Source organism: Heterodontus francisci, chromosome 2 (assembly GCF_036365525.1).
Source record: "Heterodontus francisci isolate sHetFra1 chromosome 2, sHetFra1.hap1, whole genome shotgun sequence".
Taxonomy (NCBI): domain Eukaryota; kingdom Metazoa; phylum Chordata; class Chondrichthyes; order Heterodontiformes; family Heterodontidae; genus Heterodontus; species Heterodontus francisci.
Genome location: NC_090372.1, coordinates 219,961,263 through 219,981,594, shown reverse-complemented (window position 1 = coordinate 219,981,594; position 20,332 = coordinate 219,961,263). Strand labels below are relative to the sequence as shown.

At 43.8% G+C, this 20,332-nt stretch overlaps 1 protein-coding gene across 2 annotated transcripts in view; it reads left to right on the top strand.

Moving 5' to 3' along the window:
- zftraf1 (zinc finger TRAF-type containing 1) overlaps positions 1 to 20,332 on the top strand; it is a 204,447-nt gene that overhangs the window by 133,477 nt on the left and 50,638 nt on the right. For both annotated transcript variants that reach the window (XM_068015986.1, XM_068015976.1), the window contains exon 3: positions 11,432 to 11,643. In XM_068015986.1, coding sequence (XP_067872087.1) covers positions 11,432 to 11,643 — 212 coding nt within the window. The remainder of the gene's footprint in view (positions 1 to 11,431; positions 11,644 to 20,332) is intronic.

Here is a 20,332-nt window from a genome sequence, read left to right as displayed (position 1 = left end):
CTGCCTTTCCCTCGCCTCTCCTGGAACATGCTAAAAGAGCCCCAGGATAGTAACTGCCAAGCCAGGACCTTCCTCCGCACTCCATATACTGCATTTTACAACAGTCTGACAGGTTCATTGTCACTCTTACTGATACCAGCTTTTTATTGCCAGATTATTTTAAACTGACTTCAAATTCTCAAACTGCCATTGTGAAATTTGAGCGCTCATTCTCTGGATTACGAGTCTGGTAACATAACCACTACACTTTCTACAATAAAAGCCAAGTACTGCAGATGCTGGAATTCTAAAATAGAAACAGAACATGCTGCAAACACTCAACATATCTGGCAGCAGCTGTGGACAGAGAAAAATAGTTCACATTTCAGGTGGATGAACTTTCATCAGAACTGGATAAAGTTAGAGACTTATCAGGTTTTAAGCAAGTACAGAGGGAGGGAAAGAAGTGAAAGAGACAGAGGCACAAACAAAAGGGGGAACTTCTGTGATGTGGTTTCGGTCAGGATGATTAAATGACAACAGGCAACATGGCGCAAGGCAGAAGAGGCTCGTCATAGTTCTGCTGTAATCATTTACACCTCTCTACAAAAGCAAAATACTACCAATGCTGGAAATCTGAAATAAAAGCAGAAAATCATAGAATGGTTACAACACAGAAGGAGGCCATTTGGCCCTTCACGTCCATGCCGACTCTCGATAAGAGCAACACACCTCATCCCACTCCCGTCTTTTTCCTATAGCTCTGCAAATTTTTTTTCTTCAGATAATTATCCAGTTCTCTTTTGAAGGCCTCGATTGAATCTGCCTCCACTCTCAGGCATGCATTCCAGATCCTAACCACTCTCTGTGTACAAAAGTTTATCCTCATGTCGCTGTTGCTTCTTTTGCCATTTGTCTTAAATCAGTGTCCTCTGGTTCTGGATCCTTTAGCCCATAGGAACAGTTTCTCCCCATCTCCTCTGTCCAGACCCCACATGATTTTGAACACCTCCATCAAATCTCCTCTTAACTTTCTCTTCTTCAAGGAGAAAAGACCCAGCTTTACTAAATTATCCACATAACTGAGGTTCCTCATCCATGGAACCATTCTCGTGAATCTTTTCAGCACCCTCTCATGCCATAACATCCATCTGAAAGTGTGGTGCCCAGACACAATACTCCAGTTTGAGGCCGCCCCAGTGTTTTATACAGGTTTATCATAACATCCTTATTTTTGTACTCTGTCCCCCTATTTATAAAACAAAGTATGCTGTATGCTTTAGGCTACGTTTGCTGACAATGCAACCACTAGGTGGCGCAGTACTTGCACATGTGCAGATTGCAGCCTCATGCACTGAAATGTCACTGTCTGCAATGTTTTTGGCAGCTGCCAGTAGTAAAGGTGATGCTGCTCAATTTATCACCCCCCCCCCACCCCCACCCAAAGTGTGGGCCGCTCGTTCCCAGTTTCGCCACTTCCTCCCCTCTGCTTTGCCCCTGCTCCCCGCTCCCTCCTGCTTCTGCTCCCAGTTCTGTCCCACTCGCAGTCTCCCTCCCTTGCCTATCTTGTCACTCTCTCACCCCCGCACGGGGAAGAAAGGTGGCGATCGTGGGTAGGAGTGGAGAGCAGAAGTGGGAGGGAGCAGGGAAGCATTGGCAGAGCAGAGGGGAGGAAGCAGCGAGGCTGGGAGTGAGTGGCCCATAGTTAGGTGGGGGGGCGGGGGGTGAAGCCCAGGATCAAGCGGCTGACGGGGGAGAAGTGGCGAGACAGGGAGCGAGTGGCCCACAAGTAGGTGGGGGAGGGGGTGGGGTGAAGTGGGGAGTGAGTGGCTGAGGGGAGAGAAGTGGCGAGGCGCGGAGCGAGTGGCGAGCAGACTTTGCAGTACGTGAGGACGTTTTTGCGCGCATGGGCGAATTAGTCCTGGCAGCCTAGTCCTGGCAGCCAGGTTCTGGCATAGGCTGTGCATACGCAGCACCATACTGGCAGCAAGGGTCTGTTCTGCGCATGTGTGAAGCTTGGAGTGCTCTGATGATGTTGGCGCTGGGCCGCATGTCAGGAGTCACTTTGTATGCTTTACTAACCACTTTCTCAACTAGTCCTGCAACTTTCAATGATTTGTGCATATATACTCCCAGGTCCCTCTGCTCCTGCAACCCCTTTAGAATTGTACCCTTTCTTTTATATTGCCTCTCCTCGTTCTTCCTACCAAAATGTTTTTTTTAATTTCCAAAATATACTTTATTCATAAAAATCTGTAAAAATTACATTACCAATTTCAAACTGCACCAAGTCAAAAAATACAAACAGTGCAAAGGCGGTCCGTTTGCTTCATTACAATCATGAGTTGCCTCACAACCCTTCCATTTCACATTTGTCATGCCAATTACATTTTTACATTTTACCGCAAATGAAAATTTTCCCGATACAGTTCGAGGGGTTTCCCATGGATCCAGCCCCTCAGTTCAGCTTGGTGGGGGGGACCTTACCAAATGTATCACCTCACACTTTTCTGCATTAAATTTCATCTGCCCATTCCACCAGCCTGTCTATGTCGATTAGATTAGATTAGAGATACAGCACTGAAACAGGCCCTTCGGCCCACCGAGTCTGTGCCGAACATCAACCACCCATTTATACTAATCCTACACTAATCCCATATTCCTACCAAACATCCCCACCTGTCCCTATATTTCCCTACCACCTACCTATACTAGTGACAATTTATAATGGCCAATTTACCTATCAACCTGCAAGTCTTTTGGCTTGTGGGAGGAAACCGGAGCACCCGGAGAAAACCCACGCAGACACAGGGAGAACTTGCAAACTCCACACAGGCAGTACCCGGAAACGAACCCGGGTCCCTAGAGCTATGAGGCTGCGGTGCTAACCACTGCGCCACTGTGCCGCCCTCTTGAGGTTTATCACCATCCACCTCACAGTTCAAAATACTTCCAAGTTTAGTGTCATCCACAAACTTTGAAATAGTGTCCTGTACACCCAAGTCTAAGTTATTAATATATATCAAGGAAAGCAAGGGTCCCAACACTGACAGGCAAACAGAAGCTTGGAGTCATGCTTGTGGACTGAACAGAGGTGTTCTGCAAAGTAGTCACCTGATCTCCGTTTTGAAAGAAGTACACACAAATTTGTTTCATCTAGAAGGAGTGTTTGAAGCCTTGGATGGTGAGGAGAGCGGAGGTTAAAATGAAGGTGTTGCATCTCCTGTGCTTGCATGAGAAGGTGCCTTGGGATGTTCAGTCTGCAAGCATGACCCTGAGCTTCCAGTTGCCTGTCATTTTAATTCTCCTCCTTGTTCTCATGCTGACCTCTCTATCCTCAGCCTGCTGCAGTGTTCCAATGAAGCTTAACATAAGCTTGAGGAACAGCATCTTATCTTTCGATTAGGCACTTTACAGTCTTCTGAACTCAACACAGCACAGGCACAATTGGCCGAATGGCCTCCTTCTGTGCTGTAACAATTCTGTGATTCTTGAGTTCAACAATTTCAGACCATAACCTCTGACCCCATTTTGTTTCCTTTTTCTTTGCAGGTTTTGTTTTTTCTCTTGTTTTTTCCTTTTTTTTCCTTTTGGACAGCAGCCTTTCATCATTCTGCCATTCACACCCCCTCGAGACAATTCATTTGTTTCTTTATTTGTCCCATTACCATTCCTTTTAGCCCTGCACCACCAACTCTTTTATCATTTAATCTTCCCTGCCTTCCACCCTATCACAGACTTTTTTTTTTCCACCCACCCTCCTTTCATTTGCTTAGAACCTATTACATTTCCTTTTACATAACTTTTCCCAGTTCTGATGTAAGGTTGTAGACCTGAAACATTAACTCTATTTCTCTCTCCATTGAGGCTGCCTGACCTGCTGAATATTTCCAGCATTTCTATTTTTATTACCACTATCTCTTTTGTCATTTACTCTCTCCTGCCTTCCACGCTATCACAGACCTTTTTTCTCTTCGGTTCTTCTCACACTTCCCACCTTTTTACTCTGGCCCTGTACTTGTTTAAAGACTGTTAAATCTCATACTCCTGACAGCGGTATGAATTTCGAAAAATACTCAAATTTCTTAATCCACTTCCTCTCATTCAAAATTGCTTCTTTCTCTGTTTTAAGCTCCACCTTCCTTACTGGGCTTCCAAACTGGTTCTGGTTCAGTCTCTGGTATGTGCTATCAGCAGATCCGTTCTCAGAACCTCACTGCCCTCAGCTAAGACAGTGGAGAATTAACCAATTTTCCTCCTTGTGCTCTCTATCCAGTGATCTCTGCTGGATTATGTGTGTAGATATCAAATGAGGACAGAATCCGGCTCAGCTGTGATATCTTGTATTGTTGAATAGTCTGGTGCCACAGTAGAGAGTCTCATATCAAGAATGGTCAGTTGGCAAGAGGGCCTGCTGCCATGGAACCAAACACCAATATCAAACCAACCCCCCTCTAGAGAGGATAGGAACAGAAGGAGGCCATTCAGCCTCTCCACCTCTTCCGTTATTCAATTAAATCATGGCTGAGCTGAAGGATAGAGAATCAAGTCCCCTCCCTGCCACACCAAGCCTCACTCGAGCCTTTTCCATTGGTGCATTACCAGGTATACAAGAAAAGCTCCAGGTACAGTGGCCCTCCCATTGTATCATTACTCATTGTGGATAAAAGCCCTTTCATTTGACATTTGTGCCTGAGAGTAGGAGCTCACCCATGCATTGAACCCAGGTACTGGCGCTGAATCATGAGTATGAGGGAATACTTGCTGCTTTCCTGAGTGAGTGCAGACAGAACAACACTGGAGAAACTCAGCAACAGCAGGACGGAGCAGTCAGCTCAATATCCTGTTCACTGCTGCCGCATTGTGACTGCAGTACATATTTCTAATCTATGCACTGCAGCAAGACCAGCGCGAGCACGGGAATGCTATCACCTACCAGATTCCTTACATACCAAACCAACTTGAACGTATCTCACTGTTCCTTCCTCATCACTGGTCAATATCCCAGAATCTGCTTCTTAAGGCCTTAAAAAGAGTTCAGAGGAGGTTTACTAGAATGGTACCAGGGATGAGGGCCTTTGGTTATATGGAGAGACTGGCGAAGCTGGGATTGTTCTCCTTTGAGCAGACAGGGTTAAGAGGAGATTTAATAGAGGTGTTCAAAATCATGAAGGATTTTGATAGAGTGAATAAGGTCATTGGCAAAAGAAGCAGAAGGGAGATGAGAATTTTTTCTACACAACAAGTTATGATCTGGAATGTACTGTCTGAACGGGCAGTGGAAGCAGATTCAAAATAATAACTTTTAAAAGGAAATTTGATACATATTTGAAAAAGAGAAATTTGCAGGGGTAAGGGGAAGCATTAATTGGATAATTCTTTGAGAGCCATTGGGCTAAATGTCCTTCTGTGCTGTGTGTTCTAATGGCTCAGGAGCACCATCATCACACAGTCTGTGGAGATTCAGGGGAAAGGCCAACCAACATCTTTTTAGGGCAGCTAGGGATGGGCAATAAATGCTGCCCTTGCCAGCATCCTCTACAGCCTGAGAACAGAAAGTAAATTCTAGCAGGAAGCTCCAAATCACATACTGTTAAGTTCAGAGTATAATTCAAGTTCTAACTATCAGGTACTTTATAGAAATAGCTCTGTAAGCCTTCTATTTAGAGGGCTTAAAATAGACCACAAAATACAGACTTCCACACCAGGATTTTTAGTAATTAAATGACCACGGTGCCAACCTTTGTCCCAGATTTATTATTGTTACATTCTGCTTGTCCATAGTGCGATGCATCACGTTTTTACAGGCAAGAGTGAGAAAGAGGGGGGATGATTTGTTGGCTGTCAGTTTTTTAAAAAATGGAAGCTAAGTATTATATACACTTTTCTCTAAAAGTAGCTTGATCCACCACATAATGCAAGCCAGAGAATATTTATTTTTAGTGGCTAATTTTGCATGGTATTGGTCACCAAAAATCTGGCTTTGTCTTGTTACTGTCCCTCTGGATGTTTTTGGGTTCCATCCCTTGGAGTTGAGGTTCTCTGCTTCTGTTTGATGGATTCGTCCATCTCCCTAACTCTTGCTTTTGTTTCTAGTTTCAAGCTCTGTTTTCTGTATGGTTCTCTGTGTGTTTACAGAGTGAGATGGTGGACGGGTTAACCTGCACAGCGAGAGATGGTGGACGGGTTAACCTGCACAGAGTGAGATGGTGGACAGGTTAACCTGCACAGAGTGAGATGGTGGACGGGTTATGGGTCAAGGTTTCTGCTCTACAATTCTACATAAACTGAAAACAGCGAACAAATGATTGCAGCTAATACTGAACTTGGGTTGCAGTGACTGGTCGCGTGCAATGGCCCTTCCTCCTTTCAGACTACTGTTCTGATCCTCCACTTGTGCTTTTTGTTCTGTGGGGATTGATTTATTTAATATCTTCTTCATCATTGCCCCAAGCGGCATCATCCATAACTCATAACTCAACCAAAACTCTCTGTATTTACAGAGTGAGATGGTGGATGGGTTAACCTGCACAGCGAGAGATGGTGTGAACTTGAGTGTTCACATCTCATCCCAGATAATGTGCCGCTCATTAATCACGCCTCACCCTGCCAACCTCAGTTGGCTCTCTAACATTGCCAAAACAGATTATCTGGTCTTTATCACATTGTTATTTGTGGGACCTTACTATGCACACATTGGCTGTTGGGTGTGCCTATGTTACAACAGTGATTACACTTCACAAATACCTCATTGGCTGTGAAGGCTTTGGGACATACTGAGATTATGAAAGGTACTATAGAAAGGCAAATCTTTTGTTTCTAATCACCAATACCTGAAGCAGCATAAACAGTAAACCTACTTATTTGTCTACACCTTCAACCACCTCTCCAAATTCACCTCATATTCCTGTCCCCCCAACTCTCTTCAGCACAATAACATTACTTCCTGTGGAATAATACAGCACGGGAGGAAGTCACTCAGCCCATCATGCTTGTGCTGGCCCTCTGAAAGAGCTGTCCAATTAATCCCACTCCCCTGCTTTTTCCCTATAGCTCTGTAATTTTTGCCTTCAAATATTTATCCAGTTCCTTTTTGAAAGTTCCTGTTCACTCTGCTTCCACCACTCCTTCAGGCAGTGCATTCCAGGTCACAATAACTCACTGTGTTTTGTTCCTCATCCCCCTCCAGTTCTTTTGCCACTTACCTTAAATGTGTGTCTCCTGTTTACTGATCCTCCTGCCACTGAGAACATTTTCTCCATAGAAATGTTCAAAATTATGAACATTCCTATCAAATCTCCCTAAACCTTCTGTGCTCTAAGGATAACAATCCCAGCTTCTCTGGTCCACATTACTGAAGTCCCTTATGCCTGGATGCTAATAAATCTCCTCTGCATCTTCTCCAAGGCTATTTGTGGATGTCATCTACCTGGGTCACACACCCTTCCCTGGCCAGAGTTGGAATAGTGAGAGACCTCACAGCAGGCCTCAGCCAAATCCACTTTGTAATCAAGCCAAACAAGGCCCTGATCTTCACTTGTCCATGAACTAAGGTCAGTAACATACCGTGAAAAAGCTCAGGCAACAAAGCCACATCCTTACTGCAGCGAGTAGATTAGAGCTGTGCTGCTAATGGTGAACAACACTCAGGCGGTTTGCTGCTCTGCCTGCTTCTACCTTTGTAACCTTTCCAGCTGAGAAATACATTCCATTCCTCATTAAGTGGTGGCATTAGTTACTTATACAAGGACTGTCCCCTTGTCTGGGAGATATCGTACTTCATTCTACTGCTCCTATCCCTAAATGAAGCGCAGAATTAATAAAACTTTGCATAGGCTCTTTGGTATATTTATTATTTTTGGAATGTGTAATAATTCTCTCATCGAAATTTTTTTCTTTTAATATCTTATTCCCACTTGTGGGTGGATTAGAACTCATCCAGCTTTCAGAAGATTTGTCGCATTGGTAAAGATTTACAGTTTTAGTTTGCTGTAAATATTAGACTTTCTACCCCACCTGCTGATCTGAATGCTGCAGACTTCCGCTAAGTTGCCTTATTGGCCATTCACTGTTTGTCAGTCTGATATAGTGACTGCTGGTGGACTGTTCGAGCGTGGAGTGCATCGCCACCCAGACCAGCGCAATCCTGTAATAAAAACAAAATAATGCTAGAAATGCTCAGCAGGTCTGGCACCATCTGTGGAGAGAGAAACAGAGTTAATATTTCATGTTGATGATTTTTTTGTCAGCCCAGTCCTGTTCTCACCTGGCAGTCACACACACTTCAGCTGACACTGGCTGGACATTCCACAGTGCTGATCAGCAGAAATTTATTAAAAATACATAAATAATGATGCAAAAGCAAATCTCAAACTGTGAGAATGAACAGGGAGACTGCAGAGTGCTAAAATCAGGTTAGGGAGTAGACACATTTGACAAATGCAATTCAATGATGATGAATATAAAGTGCTATATTTTGGGAAGAGCAGAAATGGACAAATACAGTAAAATTTTCCATGGAGTAGAGAAAGAGAGATGGGAGTACGAGTACACCGATTCAGGTCTACGTACACAAATCTCAGGGTCCAGGTTCATAAATCCATATGTACACTGATACACAGGACGTGAAAAGTGGGATTGAAGGTGGAGAAAGCCATTGCAGGTCACTTGGGATCCTAGGTTTTATATACAGGAGGCACTGAATGCAAAAGCAAGGAGGTAAGGATAAATCTACAAAACGTTGGTTAGGCCACAGTATGGGCATCCGATTACTGGAGGGGGGAATGGTGGTGCAACACTGAGCTGGTAAGCCAGCGGCCCAGGCCAATGACCTGGGGACACAGGTTCAAATCCCATCACAGCAGCAGGTGGAATTTAAAATCAGTGAAATAATTAAAATCTGGAATTGAAAGCTAGTCTCAGTAACGGTGCCATAAAACTATCATTGATAGTTGTAAAAACCCATCTGGGTCACTAATGTCCTTCAAGGAAGGAAATCTGCCATCCTTACGTGGTCTGGCCTACATGTGCCCCAGACCCTCAGCAATGACATAAGGGGGATATGAGGATAGTGTGGGAAAAAGGCATTGAAGTGGATGATCAACCATGATAGTATTGAATGGTGGAGCAGGCTCGATGGGCTGAATGGCCTACTCCTGCTCCAATGTTCCAATGAGGTTTAAGTGGTTGACGCTTAACTGCCCTCTGAAATGGCCTAACAATCCACTCAGTTATCAGTGGAAATTAGGGATGGGCAACAAATGCTGGCCTTGCCAGTGACACCCACATCTGATGAAAGAATGAAAAAAATCCCCTACGAATGTAACAAGTCCTTTTTTTGAGAGTGGTTAGCAAAGCATATGGGATCTTGAACTTCATAAATAGAGGCATTAAGTACAAAAGTACAAAAGGGAACTTATGCTGAACATTTATAAAGCTCTGGTTAGGCCCAAACTGGAGTATTGCGTCAAGTTCTGGTCACCACACTTCAGGAAGGATGTGAGGGTCCAGAGGAGATTTACTGGGATGGAGGATTTTAATTACAAGGTTAGGTTGGAAAAGCTGCGTTTGTTCTCCTTAGAACAAAGGTGATTGAGGGGAGATTTAATAGAAGTGTACAAGATTATGACAGACTTAGATAAGTTAGACAAAAAACTGTACAAGGGCTAGGGGACACGGATTGAAGGTTTTGTGCAAGAGAATGTAAGGAAGAACTTTTATTACGCAGCGGATGCTAATGACCTGGAACTCGCTGGCAACGAAGGTGATGGAAGCGGAGACAATGATTTCAAAAGGAAATTGGATGGCCACTTGAGGGAAATAAACTTGCAGGGCTAAGGGGATTGAGCAGGAGAGTGGATCTTACTGGATAACACCATGGAGAGCCGACATGGACTCAACAGGCCTTCCGTGCCGTAAATCACTTTATGACTCTATAGAGTAAATACAAGAGGCAGAAACAAAAGGTGCAAAGTAGGTGATACCTGGGATCAGGGATTATAATGAGAGATTTAGGAATTATGTTGTGTACATGAGAGCAGAGAAGATCAAGAGGTTTGATAAAAGGGTTGGAAATTATGAAAGATTTTGAGGGCAAATCATGAAGGATTATTTCCAGTGATCAAAGGGAGGCAAATTTTTAAAATAGTACTTGAACCATAAAGGGGAAGGTTGGAATAGTCTTTTCACGCATATAGACTCCAATTCTATTGGGAAACATGGAGGCCAAGTTAATTTAACAGGGAATTAGTTAAGCACTTGATTAATAGAGTGCAGAGATCTGAGATCACATAGAATTTACAGCCATTTGGCCTGTCTGGTTTATGCTAGTGTTTATGTGCCACATGAGCCTCCTCCCACACTACTTCATCTCATCCTATCAGCATAATATATTTCACCATGTACTTATCTAACTTCCCCTGAAATGCATCCATGATATTCACTTCAACTACTCTATGTAGTAGTGAGTTGCACCTTCAAACCACTCACTGGATAAAGAAGTTTATCCTGAATTCCCTAATGATTTTATTAGTGACTGTCTTAATACTTATTGCCTGGGTTTCAAACTCCCCCACAAGTAGAAACATCATCGCTGCACATAGAACATTGGAGGAGATGGTGTTAACATTAATGCGTTTAGCTCCAGTGAGGGGAATAACATGGTTCCAATGGGTTCTGAACCCTCGACATAACAGGCGATGGCAGAGTCCATTTTGATCTTTAATTTTTTTTGGATGGCAGCCATGGCTCAGTGGGAAGCACTCTCGCCTCTGAGTCAGAAGGTTCATGTCCCATTCTGGAGATAATTCAGGCTGATGCTCCCAGTGCAGTTCTGAAATTGAGAGGTGCTGTCTTTCATATGAGACATTAAGCTGAGGCCCCATCTACCCTCTCAGGTGGACATGAAAGATCTTATGGCACTATTTTGAAGAATGGAAGGGGAAGTTCTCACTGGTGCCCTGGCTAATATTTATCCCTCAACTAACATATGAAAACAGAAAAATGCTGGAAACACTCAGCAGGTCTGGCAGCATCTGTGGAGCGAGAAACAGAGTTAACTTTTTAGGTCCTTTCTGTTAACTCTGTTTCTCTCTCCACAGATGCTGCCAGACCTGCTGAGTGTTTTGAGAATTTTCTGATTTTCAGCATCTGGGGCATTTTGCTTTTGTGTCACTAAAACAGCTGACCTGGTCATTTATCTCATTGCTGTTTGTGGGATCTTTCTGTGCACAAATTGGCAGCTGCGTTTCCTGTATTTCAACAGCAATGACACTTCAAAAGTACTTCATTGGCTGTAAAGCTCTTTGAGATGTCCTGAGCTTGTAAAAGGCACGATAAAAATGCAAGTTAGTCTATCTTTTTGTTTGAGACAGTGTAAGCACTCGGATGCCAACTAATGATCTGCTGTGTTGTGTCCCTCCTCCCCACCCCCCCCCCCCCCCCAACATGCCAGAGTGACTCTGTGTAAATACAAGCGGATCGGATGCCCATGGCAGGGCCCATTTCACGAGCTGACTGCTCACGAGGGGGAATGTGGCCACCCCACCAAGACCGGCAACGAGCTGATGGAAATCCTGGATGAAATGGACCAAAACCACAAGAAGGAGATGCAGCTCTACAATAGCATTTTCAACCTACTTAGCTTCGAGAAAATAGGATACACAGGTAAAGATGGTTTATACTTTCAACATATACACCAAGCTCGTATGCTGCCTGAAAAAAAAGATGCAAAAAAACACCTCTCAGCTGAGATGTAGAGAGCAGGAAGGTCCCAGGTTCGACCCCTGCTCTGTGCAGATAGTTAGCCGATTCTCAACAGGGCAGCAATTGAGTCTGTGCAATCAGCCCCAGCCCAGCAGGCCTTGGTTCAGCATAAGAGAAACAGCCATGGCTCCCGCTCCTGGTTGTTGGCCAGTAACCCTCCCCTTTGCACAAGATCAGGCTCGTCTGTGATGCCCCTGCCGTTGAGTAATCAGCCTATCATATCGCTGCCTGGTCTCATGTGTGACAGATGGCCGCTCAGAGCAAGGCAGCAGGGGTGGATGAGGGGAGGGGGGAGTTTCTGGTGTCTGACAGACCTAAGTAGGGATAGAGAGGAAAAAAACCTATTTACCCTGCGATCCCAGTGCAGAGCCTCGCATGGCAGGAGAGCAAGTCAGCAACACAAGGGTCATGACCCATGTCTGGCTTGCATTCCTGCTTTGTACGAGCGACTGTATGGTATCTGGTAATTTTATTCTGCAATTATATACTAACAGCAATTCAGAATGCTCTATTCTTGAAATCACTGGACTGACAAAATCCAGTTGTTGATATTGCAGCCTGTAGTCCAGTTATGTCCTTACAATACCTCTGAATACCAAGTGGTGGCAAATCCACTAAACTGGGAGCTGTTACAGCACCAAATGTAATTCGCTCCCAGCGTCTGGTGACTGAAGGTCAGTGATGGACCATTCTGTTATTAGAAGCTGGGTTATTTCTGCGTTTTATTCGGGCTTTGCAACTTCTAAAAACTAAACCCATGCTAATGTTTGCACCAGTGCTGTCAGTATAAATATAAAAGGAATAAATGCCAACAACAGCAACTTGTATATAGTGGTATAATGTCCTAACACACTTCACAAGAGTGATTTTCAGACAAAATTTGATACTGAGCCACATAAAGAGACATTAGGACAGATGACCAAAAGCTTGGTCAAAGAGATTGGTTTTAAGGGGCATCTTAAAAGGAGGATAGAGAGGCAGAAAGGTTTAGAGAGGAGAGAAGCTTTGAGATAAGGTGAGGCAGTGCTTCTAGAGAGAGAGGTCCAGTGTGTACATGTGGCGGCACACGGCACTGAGTGTGGATCTCAGGATGCTGCAAGAACAGCAGTCTGAGGAACATTGCATTTCTTGGAGATACCTGTAATCCTCGGTGGATTCAAAACATGAAGGATGAAACTTCAGTTGGAATCCACGTGGAATAAGTCGGAGCCGGAGACAGTCACTGAGGAAGGAGATGTGGCTGTGAAAACGGGTTTTGGTAGACACTTTATCAAACACCAGGAGGGAAATAGAAAGCAATGAAGGTGAACAAGGTAAAAGAGACAAACAAAAATCCCGTTGGAGAGAAGAGCAGAACTTCTTCAAGGTAGGCATTCCTGGAAGAGAGGTGGCAGTGAGTTAAATGCTAAAATAAAAGCAAAATACTGAAGATGCTGGAAATCTGAAATAAAAGCAAAAAGTGCTGGAAATACTCAGCAGGTCTGGCAGCAGCTGTGGAGAGAGAAGCAGAGTCAACGTTTCAGGTCAGCGACCTTTCATCAGAACTTCTGATGAAGCGTCACTGACCTGAACCGTTAACTCTGTTTCTCTATCCACAGCTGCTGCCAGACCTGCTGAGTATTTCCAGCACTTTTTGCTTTTATTTCAGATTTCCAGCATCTTCAGTATTTTGCTTTTATTTTAAGTTTGGGGAGGGTATTCCAGAACTTTGGCCTAGGCAGCTGAAGGCACGGTCACCAGTGGAGGAGTGAAGAAAATCAGGGAAGCACAAGAGGCCAGAATTGGAGGAATGCAGATATGTTGGGAGGGTTGCAGGGTTGTCGGAGGTTACAGAGATGGTAGGGAAGGGTAAGGCCATGGAGGCATTTGAAAACAAAGATGAGAATTTTACATTGGAGGCATTGCCAGATCAGGAGCCATTGTATGTCAGTGAGCATAGTGGGGTGATGGGTGAACAGGACTTGTACAAGTTAAGATACAGACAGCCGAGTTTTAGATTAGCTCGAGTTTATGGAGGGTGAAAGGTGGGAAACCGGTGCGGAGTACTGATCAGTAACTTACTTATGGAAATTACTGCCTTTTCTCTTCTATATTTTGGGTTTGACAAGAGCTATTGTAAGGACTGCAATTAATGCTGCCTTACATCTCTGTAGGCGTCAGTATCTGAATCGTCCCTCTGCATTGAATTGTTTGGTAATCGCAGCTTAGCGGGTCATTTTTCAAGGCATTTGGCAGTGAAGCCACCTAGCTATGAGAATTAGCACTATTGCAGCATCTCCCTTGCCGAACTAGGTGGTGAGCCACAAGCTGTGGAATTGGGGATTGAAGCAGAGACTGCACCAACATTTATAAATAAGTCAGATAGATGATTGAAGGAAAGGGGGACTCAAAGGTAACAGGAACAAGGCAGGTAGGCACATGGAACACTGCTTGTGAGGATAAACATCAGCAAGGACTGGTTGGGCGCAGTGGCCTGTTTCTATGTTGTAATTTGTGTGTGAGTAGTGGAGGAGAATTTCATTTAAAGGGCTATTGCATTGAATCATAGAATAGAATCATAAAATGGTTACAACACTGAAGGAGGCCATTTGGGTCATCGTGCCTGTGCTGGCTCTGTGCAACAGCAACTCAGCTAGTTCTACTTCCCCACCCTTTCCCCATAGCCCTGCAAATTTTCTCTCTTCAGGTGTTTATCCAATTCCCTTTTGAAAGCCATGATTGAATCTGCCTCCACCACACTCTCAGGCAGTGTATTCCAGATCCTAAACACTCGCTGAATCTGCCTCCACCACACTCTCAGGCAGTGTATTCCAGATCCTAACCACTCGCTGCATGAAAAAGCTTTTCCTCATGTCCCCATTTCTTCTTTTTCAATCACCTTAAATTGATGCCCTCTGGTTCTCGACCCTTCTGCCAATGGGAACAGTTTCTCTTTATCGACTGTGTCCAGCCCATTCATGATCTTGAGCACTTTTATCAAATTTCCTCTCAACCTTCTGTAAGGAGAACAATCTGAGCTTCTCCAGTCTATCCACGTAACTGAAGTCCCTCATTCCTGGAACCATTCTCGTAAATCTTTTTTGCACCTTCTATAAAGCCTTCACATCCATTCTAAAGTGTGGTGCCCAAAATCAGGCACAATACTCCAGCTGAGGCCAAGCCAGTGTTTTATAAATGTTCATCATAACTTCCTTGCTTTTGTACTCTATGCCTCTATTTATACAGCTCTGGGTCTCATATGGCTTTTTAACTGCTTTCTCAACCTGCCCTGCCACTTTCACCGATTTGTGCACATATACCCCCAGGTCTCTATGTTCCTGCACCCTCTTTAGCATTGTATCTTTATTTTAATTTCCTTTCCTCGTTCTTCCTACCAAAATGCATCACTTCACACTTCTCTGTGTTAAATTTCATCTACTACGCGTCCGCCCAATCCACCAGCCTGACTTTATCCTCTTGAAGTCTATCGCTATCCTCTTCACAGTTCACAATACTTCCAAGTTTAGTGTCATCTGCAAATTTTGAAATTGTTTCCTGTACACTCAAGTCTAGGTTATTAATGTATATAAAGAAAAGCAGTGGTCCTAGTGCTGACCCCTGAGAACCCCGCTGTATACCTTCCTCCAGTCTAAAAAATAGCCATTCATCTTGTTTCCTGTAACTCAGCCAACTTCATATCCATGCTGCTACTACTTTCCCTTTTATTCCATGGGCTTCAGCTTTGCTGGCAAGTCCATTATATGGATTATGTTATAGAGACATACAGCACTGAAACGGGCCCTTCGGCCCACTGAGTCTGTGCTGGCCAGCAACCACCCATATTATACTAATCCTACATTAATCCCATATTCCCTACCACATCCTAAGGCCAATTTACCTATCAACCTGCAAGTCTTTGGCCTTGGGAGGAAACCGGAGCACCCGGTGGAAACCCACGCGGTCACAGGGAGAACTTGCAAACTCCACACAGGCAGTACCCAGAATTGAACCTGGGTCGCTGGAGCTGTGAGGCTGCGGTGCTAACCACTGCGCCACTGTGAACTGGTGGCACACATGTGGCACTTTATCAAATGCTTTTTGGAAGTCCATATACACTGCATCAATCACATGATTTACCTTTTACAAATCCATGCTGGATTTCCTTAATTAATCCACATTTTTCCAAGTGACTGTTAATTTTGTACCACATTATCATTTCTGAAAGCTTTCCCACACTGAGGTTAAACTGACTGGCCTGTAGATTATCCTTATGTCCTTTGTTTTGAGCACGGGTGTAATGTTTGCAATTCTCCAGACCTCTGGCACCACCCCTGTATCTAAGGAGAATTAGAAGATTATGGCCAGTTCCTCCACAATTTCCACCTTTACTTACCTCAGCAACCTTGGATGCCATCCATCCGGCCCTGGGGAATTATCAACTTTAAGTACAGCCAGCCTAATATCTCTCTCTATCAATTTTGAGCACATCCAGTACCTCAACAATCTCTTCTTTCACTACAACTTTGGCACAATATTCTTTCTTGATAAAAACAGTTGCAAAGTACTCATTTAGTACCTCAGCCATACCCTCTGCCTTCATGTGAAATCCCTTTTTGCTTCATAATTGGCCCTACCCCTCCTCTTACTATCAGTCTGCTATTTATATGCCTATAGAAGACGTTTGTATTCCTTTTTTGTTTGCTGCCAGTCTCTTCTCATACTCTCTCCTTGCCCCTCTCATTTCTTCTTTCCTTTTCCCACTGAACGTTCTATATTCAGCCTAATTCTCACTTGTATTATAACCTGACACTGTTAAAGTGTTTACCTTTACTGTAGTAGCTGCACAGTCCCTGAAATTTGGCTATATTTGTCTTTGAGAAAAATATGATCTTTAAAATGATGAGGATTCATAGAATGGGTACAGTACTGTCGGAGACTATTCAGCCCATCATCTCTGTAGAGATGATGGACCTCTTTGCAAGAGGTCCTCAGTAAGTCCCATTCCCCTCATTTTCCCTGTAGCCCTCCAATTTTTTCCCTTCAGATGCTTACCCAATCCCCTTTTGAAAGTCACAATTGAACCGGCTTCCACCACACTATCCAGCAGTCCATCAATGGGGCAGATAGAGAGAAACCGTTTCCTGTGGTGGAGGAATCAGAATAAGCAGGCATAATTTTGAAATTAGAGCTGGGCCATTCAGGAGTGAAATCAGGAAGCACTCCTTCACACAAAGGGTAGTGAAACTCCCGAACAGTCTTTCGCAAAAGGCCATGGATGCTGGGGCCAAGACTGAGATCAATAGATTTTTGATTGATGGATCAAGTATCAATAGGAGAGCATTTAGGGGACAGTGATCATTGCATAAGGTTTAGGCTGACTATAGAAAAGGACAAAGAACAATGCAGAGTAAGAATAATTAACTGGGGGAAGGGCCAACTTCAATGGGGTAAGAATGGAGCTGGGGCGAATAATTGGAGTTAAAAGTTGGCAGGAAAACCAGTAGATGAACAGTGGGCTACCTTCGAAGAAGAGATAGTTCGGGCACAGTCAAGGTATGTTCCCTTGAAGGGGAAAGGGAGGGCAAACAAATCCAGAGCTCCCTGAATGACAAAAGAGGTAGAGATTAAGATAAAGAAGAAAAAGTGTGCTTATGACAGATGCCATGTAGAAAATAAAAACAAGAAATGCCGGAAATACTCAGCAGGTCTGGCAGTATCTGTGGAGAGTGAAGCAGAGTTAACGTTTCAGGTCAGTAACCCTTCTTCGGAACATGTAGAAAATACTATTGAGAACCAGGCTGAATATAGAAGGGCCAGAGGGGAGGTGCAAAAACAAATAAGAGAAGCAAAGAGAGAGCATGAAAAGTGACTAGCAGCTAGCATTAAAGGAAATCCCAAAGCTTTCAGTAGACATATAATTAGTAAAAGGGTGGTAAAAGGAGGAGTGGGGCCAATTAGGGACCATAAAGCGGATCTACACATAGAGGCAGAGGGCATTGCTGAGGTATTAAATGAATACTTTGCATCTGTTTTTACCAAGGAAGCAGATGGAACCCAGGCAATGGGGAAAGAGGAGGTAATTCAAACACTAGAAGGGTTTAAAATTGATAAAGAGCATGTATTAGATAGGCTGTCTGTACTTAAAGTGGATAAAGCACCAGGACTGGATGAGATGCATCCAAGGATACTGAGGGAAGTGAGGGTGGAAATCGCGGAAGTACTGGCCATAATTCTTCAGTCTTTCTTAGACTCGGAGGTGGTGCTAGAGGCTGGAGAATTGCAAACGTGACACCCTTGTTCAAAAAAGGATGTAAAGATAAGCCCAGCAACTACAGGCCAGTCAGTTTAATTCGGTGGTGAGGAAACTCTAGAAAAAATAATTCGGGACAAAATTAATAGTCACATGGACAAATGCCAGGTAGAAAATACTATTAAGGAATTAATTAAGGAAAGCCAGCATGGATTTCTTAAGGGAAAATCATGCTTAACTAACTTGCTGGAGTTTTTTGAGAGGTAACAGAGAGGATTGATGAGGGCAATACTGTTGATGTGGTGTACATGGACTTTCAAAAGGCGTTTGATACAGTGCCACACAGCAGACTTGTGAGCAAACTTATAGCTCATGGAATAAAAGGGACGGTAGCAACATGGATACGGAATTGGCTGAGTGACTGGAAACAGAGTACTGATTAATGGATGTTTTTCGGGCTGGAGGAAAGTTTGTAGTGGGGTTCCCCAGGCGTCAGTGTTGGGACCCTTGCTTTTCCTGATTATAAATTAATGACCTAGACCTTGGTGTGCAGGGCACAATTTCAAAGTCGCAGATAATACGAAACTTAGAAACATTGTGAACTATGAGGAGGATACTGTAGAACTCCAAAAGGACATAGACAAGTTGGTGGAATGGGCGGCCAGGTGGCAGATGAAATTCAATGCAGAGAAATGTGAAGTGATTCATTTTGGTAGGAAGAACATGGAGAGACAATATAAAATAAAGGGTACAATTCTAAAGGGGGTGCAGGAGCAGAGGGACCTGGGTGTATATATGCATAAGTCATTGAAGGTGGCAGGACAGGTTGAGAGAGTGGTTAATAAAGCATGTAGTATCGTGGGCTTTATTAATAGGGGCATAGATTACAAGAGCAAGGAGGTTATGTTGAACTTGTATAAGACACAAGTTCGGCCTCAGCTAGAGTATTGCGTCCACTTCTGGGCACCACTCTTTAGGAAAGACATGAGGGCTTTGGACTGAGTACAGAAAAGAATCATGAGAATGGTTCCAGGAATGAGGAGCTTCAGTTATGAAGATAGATTGGAGAAGTTGGGACTGTTTTCCTTGGAGAAGAGAAGGCTGAGAGGTGATTTGATAGAGATATTCAAAATCATGAGGGTACTGGACAGAGTAGATAGAGAGAAACTGTTCCCACTCGTGAATGCATCGAGAACAAGAGGGCACAGATTTAAATTATTTCATAAGAGAAGCAAAAGTGACAGGAGGAAAAACTTTTTCACACAGAGAGTGATTAAGGTCTGGAATGTGCTGCCTGAGTGTGGTGGAAGTAGGTTCAATTGAAGCATTCAAAAGGGAATTAGACTGTTAGATGAAAAGGAAGAATGTGCAGGGTTACAGGGAGAAGGCAGGGGAATGGAACTGAGTGAATTGCTCATTTGGAGAGCTGTTGCAGATGCGATAGGCCGAATGGCCTCCTTCTGCACTGTAGCAATTCTGTGACATGCACAGAATCATCTGAGAGCACTTTACAGAACAGTGGATAAGAATTAAACACCAAGTAGGGGAGAGAAGAAGAAAAAGAGAGAAGGAGCAAAGAGAACAGCGGTCCATGTAGAGAGGATTGGTTAACTAACAGGAAGCAGAGAGCAGGGATAAATGGGTCATTTTCGGGTTGCCAAGACGTTACTAGTGGAGTGCTGCAGGGATCAGTGCTGGGGCCTCAGCTATTTACAATCTATAATCAATGACTTGGATGAAGGGACCAAATGTATGGTTGCTAAATTTGCTAATGACACAATGATAGGTAGGAGAGTAAATTGTGAAGAGGACATAAAGAGTCTGCAAAGGTATATAATAGGTTAAGTGAGTAGGCAAAAATTTGGCAGATAGAGTAATAGGTGGGAAAATGTGAACTTCTCCACTTTGGCAGGAAGAATAGAAAAGCAGTATATTATTTAAATGGAGAGAGATTACAGAACTCTGCAGTTCAGAAAAGGTTCACTCAACTAATTCCTGGGAATGAAGGAGTTATCTTATGAGTAAGATTTGGGCCTGTATCCATTGGAGTTTAGAAGAATGAGAGGTTATCTTATTGAAACATGTAAGATCCTCAGGGCACTTGACAGGGTGGATGCTGAAAGGATGTTTCCCCTTATGGGAGAGACTAGAACTAGGGAACACAGATTAAAAATAAGGGCTCTCCCATTCAAGACGGAGATGAGTAGAAATCCTTTCTCTCAGCGGGTCGTTAGGCTGTGGAATTCTCTTCCCCAGAGAGCATTGAAGGCAGGGCCATTGAATATTTTTAAGGCTGAGTTAGATAGATTCTTGATTGACAAGGGAGTCAAAGGTTATAGCAGGTAGATAAGGAAAGTAGGG